At 40.4% G+C, this 13520-nt stretch overlaps 2 protein-coding genes across 2 annotated transcripts in view; one reads left to right on the forward strand and one right to left on the reverse strand.

The window, feature by feature from the left end:
* The window catches only part of rock2a (rho-associated, coiled-coil containing protein kinase 2a), a 45417-nt gene extending 43760 nt beyond the window's left edge, over positions 1-1657 (forward strand). The window contains exon 32 of the mRNA XM_085379221.1: positions 923-1657. Within this exon, the coding sequence (XP_085235347.1) occupies positions 923-926 (4 nt within the window). The 3' untranslated portion in view covers positions 927-1657. The remainder of the gene's footprint in view (positions 1-922) is intronic.
* Positions 1658-4276: 2619 nt separating this feature from the next.
* slc66a3 (solute carrier family 66 member 3) lies at positions 4277-13003 on the reverse strand. The gene is made up of 7 exons (XM_085343114.1): positions 12764-13003; positions 7932-8014; positions 7442-7511; positions 7280-7337; positions 6802-6922; positions 5587-5628; positions 4277-4659 (listed from the first exon to the last, which is right to left on the reverse strand). Exons 1-7 carry the CDS (start codon positions 12910-12912, stop codon positions 4559-4561), a joined length of 624 nt encoding a protein of 207 aa, XP_085199240.1. The 5' UTR covers positions 12913-13003; the 3' UTR covers positions 4277-4558.
* Between the last annotated feature and the right edge of the window lie 517 nt (positions 13004-13520).

Consider the following 13520-nt stretch of genomic DNA (forward strand, 5'->3'; position numbering starts at 1 on the left):
GCCAATCTTGGAACCACATCAGCTAGTCTGCCGATTTGGCCTCTTGGAATTTTGGACAATTTGTTGGGATGTCTGGTTTAGTTAGAAGAAATCCAAGCCAAGATTTTTCATTTCTCATGTTCCAGGCAGTGTCTACAAATGCAGATAAACTGGAATGAACTGAAATTAATTTGGAGCAAACCTCTTTTGCTCTCCACACAGGCTGTGCAGTGGACGACAGTAAGAAACCAAAAGGTTTTCAGGACCAAAGTCATGCAGATGCTCTTCATAGAAATTAATTCAGAATTGACTTGCCGTCTGTCTCATGGCCAGCAGAGAAAATTACTAAGGCTCACGCGAACACCTCAATCAGCACTTTTTTTGGGTGAACTTATGGATCAAATCAGTGGTTTCATTTATTACAGCATGTTCTCAATTTAGTTAAATATACTGGTTTAGGGTAAGACCATCTTGTGACTGACAGTTCGTCACAGGATGAGTGTGGAGTGTCGTCACCCTTAAATCATAAAATGTATAAGGAAAATAATAATTGAAAAAAACAAGATGGCAATGGCTGAAATGTTCTGCTCGGTGGCTATTTCCATCTTTTATATACAGTCTGTGGACATAGGACTTGCTTAAAATCCAAATTAGGATCATTGTATATCTTGGTAGGACTAATGCATGCTTAGCCAGTTTGTTTACTACAAAGACTTTTAAATCATTTGAGTTTTTTGCTGAGATAAAATAAATGTAGAGTAACGATTAAAAATGCAGCTTCTTACATTCGGTCTGAAAATCAGCCAGGTCCTTGATTTGGTAATTGTATGAAATGATGCCTTCGCTGTTCCATTCAAATCACAGCCCAATCTTTTAATCTTCCTGACATCTCGCTGCATATTTGCTGAGATTAACTTGCATCTGTTTCTCTCTCTCCCTCCAGTTAACCTTGCCCGGGAGTGTGGTGCATCGACGAGGTGGTGGGAAGAGTTTCTTCCTAAATCAAAGACTCTATACAAAGCTCCGTTTGCAGATCAGCACACTGGACTGGTTTCTCCACTGCCCACTCCACCCTGTCCCGTTTCAGCCTGCGAGAGTTACCAAGTCTGGCATTTTCCATTTTTATTCAGCTTGTTTCCAAGCCACTTAGCAAGCTCACCTCAGCATCTGCCGTCTTTACAGCAAGCTGGGCGTCTCATAAACATATAACCCAAGTCCTCTCCTGGGTCCTTGGCGAGAGCACTTGTGCAGCTCTTGGATGCTGGAGTAGCTTGTTCGGCTCCCACACAATGGAGGATAGCTCTTATGAGCCTGACCAAGGCTGACAAGAACAGGGGAACACTTACCTTAACAGTTCTCTCCAGGACAGACAGTTCTGTCTGATTGAAGCAGCCAGCAGGAAACCACCTCCACACCACCTTTGAGGATTCTCATGGCCAAAAGAAAAAAAAGACAATCTTGTGTTTAATGATTGTGAACAATATGAAGGGTTTAATGGGGGAACACTACACTCAGAAGAGTCTGTATTTTTGTTGGCTTATGGTGTCTGTACTTTCAAACTCTTTAACATGATTGTAGCTTCTTGCTTTTCACAGCTCTGCTTTCAGGTGCGTGTCCATGGGGAATCTTGAATAAGGTACTTAGGAACCAAATGAGCTGTGACTTCATGGAAAGTCATTAAGGCCCAGCTTCCTCTCGGATATGAGCAAATAATTCTCAGAGTGCCTCTTATTCAGATTTCTGACTCATGCACACGCTGAATCATGGGTTTGACGTCAAACGACTACAAAGGGAACAGAATCCTGCTTGAAATGGCATTAGATTAAGACATGAAGTCCTCACGATCCCATAATCTCTGCAAACCTGCACTGTCAGTTCTGAGGGTTAATGTTTACTGAATTCAAAGGGGTGCACCGTTAATGCTTTCTGATCCGAGCTCGGCTCCTTCTGTTGTTTTTGAATGTACATCTGGGCTTCACCAGAGACGACACACAGGCATTGTATTATCCAAGTATACTTGACTGAAGCCGCGCCTTTCATCACAAACTACTCTGAGTGAACTTGCATGCGTTTGCTTTTTCACCCACATGCCTAGTCATTTTTAGTCAGTACCAAAAGTGAAAATGAGGGAAGTTAACCAATAAGAAGCCGAAATAATGAAGGTATCCAATCATATCCTGAAACCATGAGTGGAAATACTGAGCAGCACTATTCCATTGAAGTTTTTTCTAAAAGTGTTTGTCCTTATTTTTGTATTAAAGGAAACCAAACTCTGAGTTTGGGCACATTGTCGTATGTATGTGACTTAGTTAGCAGGTGGAGAGTAAACTGAGTGTGTGTGTGTGTGTGTGTGTGTGTGTGTGTGTGTGCACTCTCCTTTAACCAAGAAGCATGTTTTATACATATAAATATACACAGTATATATTTTACATGCCATACAGTGCACATTATATTATTTATACAGCCTTGTCAACTTTGTATTTAAGGGTTCTACATCCAGATTGCATGTTTGCTATCAAACAGCTCTATGATAATAACCACTTCAACAATAAAGACATGGATGTGCCTTCTGGTTTTGGATCGTTTTTCTGTTTTAAAAATGTTAGACGTTGTCATTCTGCAGAGGTGTACAACTGTGGTGAACCAAAAGTGCCAAAATAAAAATGTGCCACAAAAAATATTAAATAGTAAGCAGTTTTGTATAATAAATATAAATTGTGACAAATTGATATTTTTGATTTTATTCCACTGTTTTTTGTTTTTGTTTTGTTTTTTTAGGCATATGGAATCCTCCGTATTCTGATATTGAGTCCAACACAAGCTGTCAGTCATACTCAAACTACTGAAACACGAAAGAGAAACACATTAAATAATACCGAAATCTAAAAAAGAAAATTCTTGGCCTTCAGACAATAATTCTGAGTGCTACAGTGACGGACTGGACAGGCAAAAAGAAAATTCTTTGTGGCCGAGCTGTCATTCCCAATCGCTTCTGCTTTGTCATGACGCCACTAACTGGAAATTTAGTAACAAGGAAATTTCACATCTGGACTTGTTCCACAGGTGGCATCCTGTCAAGGTACCACACCTAGGTACTTGATTTTATACACATGTAGAAGTGATAGGAACACCTGGATTCAATGATTTGGATGGCTGAGTGAATACTTTTGGCAGTAAGAAACAATTTTAAATGGCTCTACAAAGTATTATCACTTTAACCTTCCGATTACACTATTTTTCTTGAAGGATATGTCAGAGGTCAAATTTGATACTTTAAATCTTTACACAGTACTTTCTATATGTTGCAAAAATGACCACGGTAATAAGAATCATAAGTTCTAAGGGTTTTTTTTTTTTTTTTTTTAAATCAGTTTTCTAACAATGAAGCACTGAGTTGACCTCGGTGAGTATAGGCCAAATTTCAATGGATTAACATGACACCAGTGACCTGGTTCCTTACATTCTCGTACCATGACAGCTCATCTGTTCTTTCTCTTTTAAATGAGACATTGAGTCTCAATGTCTACCTGACTACCTGCATAAATGAAGGTTAAATCAAATCTGTCCAAATATTTTTTTCAGAACTCTGCAGGTTCTTGTAGATGTTATCCCTTAATGTTTACGCTGGCCTTTTGATTAAGTGTCGCTGAGCTGGCAAGTTTGTTCATTTTCCTTGTGTCTCTGGTTTAATTTGGTGTATCTGGGAAATGATGGCGTCCACTCATCTTTTACTGGCGCGCAATATAAATATTATATATACATATATATCCCCTGCAAGTTTAACAGTTGCAATCAACTCCAGGTGTTTTATCCTCTTAATCTGTCATGGAATAATGAGGGAACAAGTCTCACCTGGGCATGGAACTGCTCGTTAGCTAGCTGTCCAATTAATTTTGAGCCTCTGAGAGGACCTTGAATACAAATGGCCTGAATACCAAACAGTCTCTGCAATACTTTTGTTAAACCATATTGATTAAAACTGAAAGTCTGCACTTCAGTCAAATCCTGTTTGATTTGAAATCCACCGTGGTGGTGTCACAATCACAAGAACTGTGTCTTTGTCCAGAAACATGGTGAGTTACAATAAAGCAAATTAAATCACATCAATCTGAGATTGAATTTGTGGCATATTTCATGCAATGTTTTGTTTTGAATTTTGGCAGTGTTGAGCTCCCATACTCAACTTTCTATTTTAAATTAAATGACCTCACTGTAAAAAGGTAGAATTTGGTTTATTGAAACAGTTCAGAAAATAACTTTACATATACAAAAGCTTTTCCAAAACAATTTACCCGGAATAGGATCGTTTCACATATACGTGGGGTCGTGTCTAACAATAGATTTTTTTTTTTTTCACAGACTGTATGGCAAAGCATTGGTCTCTCTTCCTATCAACAGATTTTTACAAACTGGAATGTTATTCAAACAAATGTGTGGCTTTAACAGGGAAGACAGACTATATAAAAAAATCATCTCTCTGCTGATAGACCTCTTGTTACCCGTCAGTTTCATTTTACAGTATTGGTTGTGCCTAAAGTGACCCAGCTGTCTTTGATCTGCAGAATCCAGTGTTAAACACTTAGTCTTTCTTCTTGGAGCTGCTGCCGCGTCTCTGATAGTGGAGCACAGTGAGCAACACCCACAGGTTCAGCAGGGTCATCGCTATGAACCGCACCAGAACTGTTGCAAAGAGAAAAGATGATCAGAAACACGGAAGCTGACAGCGACGTCTCTGAATCACACAAGGACAGCAGAGCTGGAGTTACAAATGGTGACTACTCGGAGATACTCCAGGTAAAAGATGCCTGAAATCCTTTGGTCTTATAAGAAACTGCAGGTTTCCGGTGATGTGTAAATTTGTATGACAGTCCTGTTACTGACGTTCATTATTGTAAAGAAGCAGCCCTTTAGACCTGCCAGTTTAATTAATTATGACTGAAAGTTAGCCATTAATACTAACCAGACTCCGGTTCTCCTCCTCCTATCCTTAGCATCCTCCTTGTGTCCTCCACTACATCCCCAAACCTTCTGTGTGGTCTTCCTTTTTCCCTCCTGCCTGGCAGCTCCACATTCAAAATCCTTTGTATAGTACATCCACAATCTCTGCTCTGCACACGTCCAAACCATCTCTCCCTGATATTCTCATTTCTAATCCTGTCCATTCTGGTCTCTGCCAATGAAAATCTTACCATCTCCAGCTTCACCTCCTGTCTTTTTGTCAGTGCCACCATCTTCAAACCATACATCATAGGAGGTCTCACTAATGCTTTGTAAACCCCACTTTTACTCTTGCTGAAATATAGAAGTATGATGCATTACTGATAGATTACTGAACGGGCCCGGGTGGCCTCATCCGCACTAACGTCCCTTTTTGTTTTAAAGCAGTCTAATCTAAACGAATTCGACCGCTAAGTATAAAACAAAGTCACTATTCACTTCCTTGTGGTTTTTATTTATTTAGGATATTTCCCAGAGAAGAGCACAAAAAATGCTCGTTTTAAATCTACGATGGTTATTTAGAAAACAAATCATTTTTCCTTGAAGTGTTCATTAAAAATTCTGGGATGCAACACCTCCCACAGTCATTAGTAATTCAGACAGACTTACCCTGCACGTCTCCAGTTGTCACTGTGGTGGTGTAAATCCGAGCTGAAACAAAGAGGAAGCAGAGTTAATGACATCCCTGTTACCCGACAGAGCGTCTGATCATTCATTAATGAAGCGTTGGATTGCTCATTTATTAAATTGGGGGCTGAATAAACACTACCGTGCATATTCATGAAATGAAAGAGTAGACTTGTTACTTTAGGGAGGGGGATTTATGTGAACTGATAAAAGTGCTTAACAGGATTCAGTTTGACAGCGATAGGACTGCAGTATGAAAAGTAGCAACAGTATCCTTGGCACGTTTTCATGCTGCAGTTTGTTACAATTTCTGATAATCACACCGTATTTGCTTTTTCTTTTCTTTTTTTTAAGCTGAGTACAGAAACAAGTTTAAGTGATCTACTGAATATAGACTCAGGGCTCAGCTTTAATTTGAGGAGTTAAATTTAAAGTGATTCCAGTTGTTGTTTCTACCTTTAATTTTAAAATGCAACTCACTGGGTTTTGAATAGGTGATCGACTCGCCTACTATAGAATATTCCACTTAACTTTCAGATCCCCTTGAGGTGATTTTGCAGTAAGTCTTTGCTGCATTTGTATGAATCTGAGCAGTTTATCCCCATGAACAGCGGTTATGTAACATTTTTACAGAGTTGGATTATGAAACCTCCACATTTCTTTTCACAAGTTGATCTTTATCTATCAAAAGTCTTCTCTTGATGATGACCTTTGTGAATGGTTTCTTCTTAATCATGGAAAGGATCCTGGGATCATACACCAATATAAACTGTGTACATCCAGGTTGTAGGGCTCACTAGCTCAATTTTCCTCTCAAATCAGCATTAATGTGTTCTTGCTATCTTTTGCTTGTATTTGGCTTTCAAATAAAATTAGCAGTAGATCTTTTAATTCCTAAAGTTATTATAATTTTTGAAGAAATTGCTGAGACTTCTCCACAAAGACTACTGAATTACTTTTTAACGTATTATGAATGAATGGTAAAATCCTCAAACTTAACCTCAAAGTTTTTATTTTAAACTAAGTTATAATACTACAACTTCAATGTCGTTTGGTACACAGCTAAAAAAGAGAAATTTTTTTCAAAACTGTGCCAGTGACAGCTACGAACTTAAATGTATATCTAATCATACAGTGGGGAATGCAACAACAACAAAAAAAAAAACACAGCGAACACTGTTGGCTGGTTAAACTCACCCATACACGTGTAGGTAGCTAGAGCCCAGGAGAGGGCACTAACCTGCCTGCCGTCCTTTGACCTCCACAGGCATTGCAGCTGGGCAAACTTACTGGCTGCACTAATAAAAGTGCACAGGCTCTGAGAGGAGAAGGTCAGATTTCATGTGATAACAAGCTGAACATGGAGCTGAATTTCAAAAAGTTTCAAACACCTTCTGCTGCTTCGGTCAAACTTTAAGAGGAAAGGATGTGGAGGGTTCGCTGCTCTCACCTATTTAAATGCAAAACGCCCTGAGACATGTTCATCTCATTAACCAACCGGGCCATTTGGCATTTATAAGGTCTGGGTGAGAAACACCGGGTGAAATGAGGTCTGTATAAGTTTCTTCTCAAAGCTCCACCTCATTGCCCCTGACTGATGACATGCCATCTCTTTGCTGACTCTGTCTCTCACGCACACATCTGACTTATGATTGATTTTAAACAGGTTTATTACCATAGCCAAATCTATAATCCACTTCTCCAGAGTCAGGAGCCTCCAGCCTCCCACAAACCTGAGCACAAGTACGTTAAGGCAGGGACACAAAAGTCTAATGGGTCATTGATTTCTGCACAAATTGAACGAACACATCAATTGGTGCGATAAGTGAAAGGATACACCACGGCGTAGATGAGGCTCTGCCGCAGGCTGCCGTTGTAGTGAAGAATCAGGAGGAGGAGGATGACGTCTGAGGACACACGGCGGGTTATAACTTGCACCATTTACAGCTCTGTTTGATTTCCATTTCAAGGGCTGCTGATATTTGCAGATGCTTCAGAGTGTATTCAGACTCCTTCTGTTTTTTCCAACTTTATTTTGCCCATCTCTCTACCCTTAATTACACTTAATGAAAAGTCTTAATTTCCTCCACCACTGCCACGGGCATGAAGTTGCCAATCATATGTGCAGCTTTACTAAACAAGATACGTTAATATGACTGAGCTCCTTTTGAATGATCTCAATAGACAGAGACTACAGAGAGCAACGCGAGGCATTTAAGACTGAATGATAAACTAATTAAGGAATCTGGATCTAAGACAAGGTTGAAAAAAAGACACTTGCGGAGATAATTATAAGCAGAGGAAATTTATGTAACAGCATAACTTACCTTGAGCAATGAGGATGGGATATTCCAAGTAGGTTGGCGGTGGGTAGTCGTAGTACATCTGATATGTTACAAAAACAATGAACCTGTAAAGCATATGGTGTCAGGTTATTAAACTGGAGGTGTTTTGTTATATTCAGTACTGATTAAAATGAGAAACAATGCTCAGGGGCAAACGAGCCAAAGAATCAGTGGCTGCTTAAAACTTGATGTTGTGGGAAGGGATTCACACGGGGAGTCAACAAGCAGTTTCTGATCCAAGCGGCGGCATGATGATCAGTTCATTCACTCTTTTATGAGAGCAGCTCGACTCGGTGTGCTCAGCAAACACGATGAATCAACAGTGGTAGCCTTCAGCAGGAGAAGGTCTCCTCTATAGAGGGCTGAACTGACTGCAATCAAACCGTAAAGAAATCAAGATGCCATTAAATGTGCCAATAGTTGTTTTTTTTTGTTTGTTTTTTAAAATCAAATGAACTAATATACACTCAACAAAAATATAAACGCAACACCTTTGTTACTGCTCCCATTCCCCATGGGATGGACGTAGAGACCTAAAATTCATTCCAGATACACAATATAACCATCCCTCCCAAACAGTGGTCACAAATCAGTCCAAATGTGTGGTAGTGGGCACATCTGCTATATTGAGATAATCCATCCCACCTCACAGGTGTGCCACATCAGGATGCTGATCTGACATCATGAGTAGTGCACAGGTGTACCTCAGACTGCCCACAACAAAAGGCCACCCTGGAATGTGCAGTTTTGTCTCACAGCAAAATGCCACAGATGCCACAAGCAATGAGGGAGCGTGCAATTGGCATGCTGACAGCAGGAATGTCAACCAGATCTGTCGCCCGTGCATTGAATGTTCATTTCTCAACCATAAGCCGTCTCCACAGGCGTTTCAGAGAATATGGCAGCACATCCAACCGGCCTCACAACCGCAGACCTCGTGTAACCACACCAGCCCAGGACCTCCACATCCAGCAGGTTCACCTCCAAGATCGTCTGAGACCAGCCACCCAGACAGCTGCTGGAACAATTGGTTTGCACAACCAAACAATTTCTGCACAAACTGTCAGAAACCGTCTCAGGGACGCTCAACTGCATGCCCGTCGTCCTCATCGGGGTCTTGACCTGACTCCAGCTCGTCGCCGTAACAGACTTGTGTGGGCAAATGCTCACATTCGATGGCGTCTGGCACGTTGGAGAGGTGTGCGCTTCACGGATGAATCATGGTTCACATTGTTCAGGGCAGATGGCAGCTGAGAATGTCCCAGTTCTTGCATGGCCAGCATACTCACCGGACATGTCACCCATTGAGCATGTTCGGGATGTGCTTGACCGGCGTATACGACAGCGTGTACCAGTTCCCACGAATATCCAACAACCTCGCACAGCCATTGAAGTGGAGTGGACCAACATTCCACAGGCCACAATTGACAATCTGATAGACTCCATGCGACGATGTGTTGCACTGCATGAGGCAAATGGTGGTCACACCAGATACTGACCGGTTCTGGGTCCCCAGACCCCCAGTAGCGCAAAAAACTGCACATTCCAGGGTGGCCTTTTGTTGTGGGCAGTCTGAGGTACACCTGTGCACTACTCATGATGTCAGATCAGCATCCTGATGTGGCACACCTGTGAGGTGGGATGGATTATCTCAATATAGCAGATGTGCCCACTACCACACATTTGGACTGATTTGTGACCACTGTTTGGGAGGGATGGTTATATTGTGTATCTGGAATGAATTTTAGGTCTCTACGTCCATCCCATGGGGAATGGGAGCAGTAACAAAGGTGTTGCGTTTATATTTTTGTTGAGTGTATAATTTTTTTATAATTTGCTTCTATATTTAGCTACCTTTATATCGATTAATTTTCCATTTTGTTTATCAGTGTATTATTTTTCCCATTCAAGTATTTTCCTTTGCTTTTCCCCCTAAACATCTATTATTCCATTTTCCTTTTTTTATTTTTCATCTCTGCTAAATTATGCAAATGTGCTTGCAGATTGCAGTGGTTAGAAATGCATAAAGGAACGTAAAAAGACAAACAGAAATGTTTGCAGAGATAAATGAAGGGAAAATGAAATGGAAATAAATACAATGTCAGCGCTCATGAATGCAAAGATAGGGTGAGGAGCAAGTTAAGGCACTTTAGGAGTCTGACTTGGAAGACTTGGATTTTATAGGTAAAGAAAGAGAGCTCTGTGTAGACCCAGGAACCAGGAGAGAGATTACAGCTGTCAGTTGGCTGAGGACCACACTGGCATCACCTCCTAACTAGGGAGAGGGAGGTTTGAACTCCTCTGCTTAGACTGTTGCTCTTACAGCCCAGACAGGCAGCACAAAAGCGGATGGATGGATGGATGGATGTACTGAATACATCAAAAATTTAAAAAGAAAGCAAATGAACTGAGATATTCATGCAAAGACAAGTAAATAAAAAAAGCAAGTAAAAGCATCTCAATTCATGTCCCATTTTATAAAATACATTTATACATACAGTTTACATTTGGGGCATTTGATGACATAATCCATTTTTACTTCTGCACTAATGAGTTTGTTTTGATTCTGGCAGGTTTGAGCCTCCCAGCCCTGTTATGCAAGCCACCGTACAGATGCATACATGTGCACACAGAGAGATTCCCACAGTGTTAAATAAACAGTATAACACAATAACATCATATGGTGAAATCAATAGCAGATTAACCTATCCACTCTCAGATAGGCTTTATTGTGTTGGGACTTTTTTTTTTTGTTCCTAGGAAGAGGTAGTGATCAATAAAGCCAACTGCCAGTTAATATAATCTAGAATAGAGCTATTTAATATTGGCGTGTGTGGAAATGATTTTCCACTAGTGACAAAACCGTTCATGCCGAATGACAAGAGTGCTTTTCTTTGCTGCTTTGTAGCCATGCTGTGTAGATTACTACTAACTACATAAACGTCTTCACTGTTTCAGCGTGGCATGCACAGTGACAGCAAGCTAACGCTTACCAAAACAGTGGGGACATTTCAGACAGTGCAGCCACTGCCAGGCACCAAGGAGAGAGAGAAATTACGCAGACTTACAGACACGGTCTTTATCCGTCCTGCTCCAACAGTGAAGGTAACCACAACACTTCCTGTTCAATGCATAAGAAGCACTTCAAGCTCTAATCTGCTGCACTGATTCAACAGCAGACTGCACAAAGCTTCACACAGAGCCAGCCGAGGCTGACTCTTACCCCGTTTTTAATCATTTAACCAAAATCTTCAGCTGTGCAAACAAAGCACAATTGTTCAGTGTTGAGCCTTCGCAGTAGGATTATATTTTTCATTTTAAGGTACTGTAGTTTTTCAGCTGTTAGGAACACAATCTCTTTGTGTCCTATTTAAGTTTTAATCTGTAAGAAATACTCATTTCTTTTATCAAAGTGAAAGTGGTATTTATGCCAAAATGTATTGCTATACATCAGCGATTCTGTAGGAGTTTTAGGATGGGGGTGTCAAACCTGTTCTCCATGAGCTGCCCAACGGATCCAGTCTGACCCCCTGGATGGCTTTAGTCACTCAACTTTTATAATGAAATGCACTGCTAATCCTGCAATCTGGATACTATACAGGAGTAATACATCTATATAAATGGAAATACAGAGTACTATTATATTGGAGTATAACTTGTGTGTTTGGTTCCAAAAGCTTATCATCTGAAGGCAGTTTTGGTCTTTAGCAGACTTACTGTGAACAGTACAGTTGATTTCACACAAAACAGAAATATTGTTAAAATGCTAAAATATGTCTTAAAAGCTCTCAGTCCGTCTCTCCATAGATAAAACATGGACAAAAGTACATAAAGCTTAACTATGGCAAAATGTGTTGACTGCAATGCTGAGGATGTTACATGATAACCATTTTCAGGATGCTACTGAGGCCTAATGTGACAGAATTTTTTATACTGTAATGTTAGCTAATGGAGAGCACTTTGTCTGCAACAGTTTGAGGGTGTGTTGGAGTAAGAAAAGAAATTTCTTTAGGGATGAAGTTTGCACTTTTTCTCTGTACCTGCATGGGTTCCTTCCACAGTCCAAAGAAATGCAAGTAAGATAGCACTGTGTTATACTGAAAATGCAGGATAGGTATTGCCGATACTGATACTTATGACGTATAAAGGCAGCTTGTGTTGGGGAGACCAGTGTCATGATTTATGATCAATCATCAATTTGAAAATTATGTACACATCTCAATGAGCAATAAAATCAAACGTTTCGGGTTTTCATGTATTTTGAAGCTGATTTTTTTCGGGGGAGGACACCTGAAACTTGCCTCTCTCTAAAGCACTTAGTCAACTTCTGTTGTATCAATATGCTGTAGAACTAAGTATCGGTCCTATCACGCTAGTATCGAGTCAATACCAATACCAGCGATTCTATCACCTGTACTGTAGGGTTACGCGGTGATTGTAACATTCTGACTTACTGGTAACATTCAACGTTGTTAGAATGTTACCAGTAAGGTGGTAACTTTTAAACATCGTTTATCCAGCCTTTAAGGAGAAAGAATTTTGGTAACAAAGACAACACCAGAGCTTTTAGTGTTGAGCGTCTCGCAGCGTTTTCAGAAGAAGCATTTGTAGCTGCTCTCTGACAGGATGAGTCCGCCTTTACTGCTGAACACCAACCACAAGTGAGGAAGAGGAAGACGTCCCATCATCACAGCAGCTTGAAGTTACTAAATTACATGGATACTCGCACACGTGAACAGATTATGTAACAAAATTTAAGAGCAAGAAACAACAAAAAAAAAAAAAAACATCCCAGAAGCGGGACAGCAGCCTACCCGATCAGCTCCAGCAGAAGGCTGTTGAGGCTCACTCCGGTCGTAGATTTCGCTCGCATCAGTACAAAGATCTGCGGGAACTTGAGCACCATGCACACAAACAGTGTGCTGAAATTCGCGATGTGCAACAACGTGTCGACCTGCTGCATGTTGTAAAGAGAGGGATTACAAAATGTAAACTTTAGATTGACAGATCTATGCTAATTTCTATCAAAAAACGACCCGCAGGACCCTACTGCTCTGCCTCCACAATCAGACTGCTCGAATTTACAAAATACTTCCGCTTTGAACTTTCAAAATAAAGGTGACTGTGACTATGTGGAAAGCGTTAGAACTTTTAGGCTATAGTCTGAAACTTGAAGAAAATAAACAATTATATGAATGTGTGTAAAAAGTAAAAAAAAAAACAAACGTCTAACACAAATCTATTCATAGAATGATAGAGACTTTCTTTTATTTTGAAAGTGCACCTGTTTCACCTCCTCTTCTTAGCCGTTAGCTTGGCAGGTTCCCGTCAGACGGCATCTTTTCTCACTTCCGTACATCCACTGAACGCTGATTGGACGGCACACAGCTTCGCCCGGAGTATTTGAAATCTGTACTTTCTGAGCACGGAAAATCATTTCCTCTCATGAGTCTGGGCCTGCGCTGTAGTTTTTGTTTTGTTTTTAATATTTTCATACTTTGCTTTTCTAAAAACATCACAGAAAGCACCAACGTAGGAACTGTTACCATGTTACAGGCAAACTCCTCAATT

Source organism: Diplotaxodon limnothrissa, linkage group LG19 (genome assembly GCF_057381915.1).
Source record: "Diplotaxodon limnothrissa isolate DT_005_m linkage group LG19, D_limnothrissa_male_GT1.1, whole genome shotgun sequence".
Taxonomy (NCBI): domain Eukaryota; kingdom Metazoa; phylum Chordata; class Actinopteri; order Cichliformes; family Cichlidae; genus Diplotaxodon; species Diplotaxodon limnothrissa.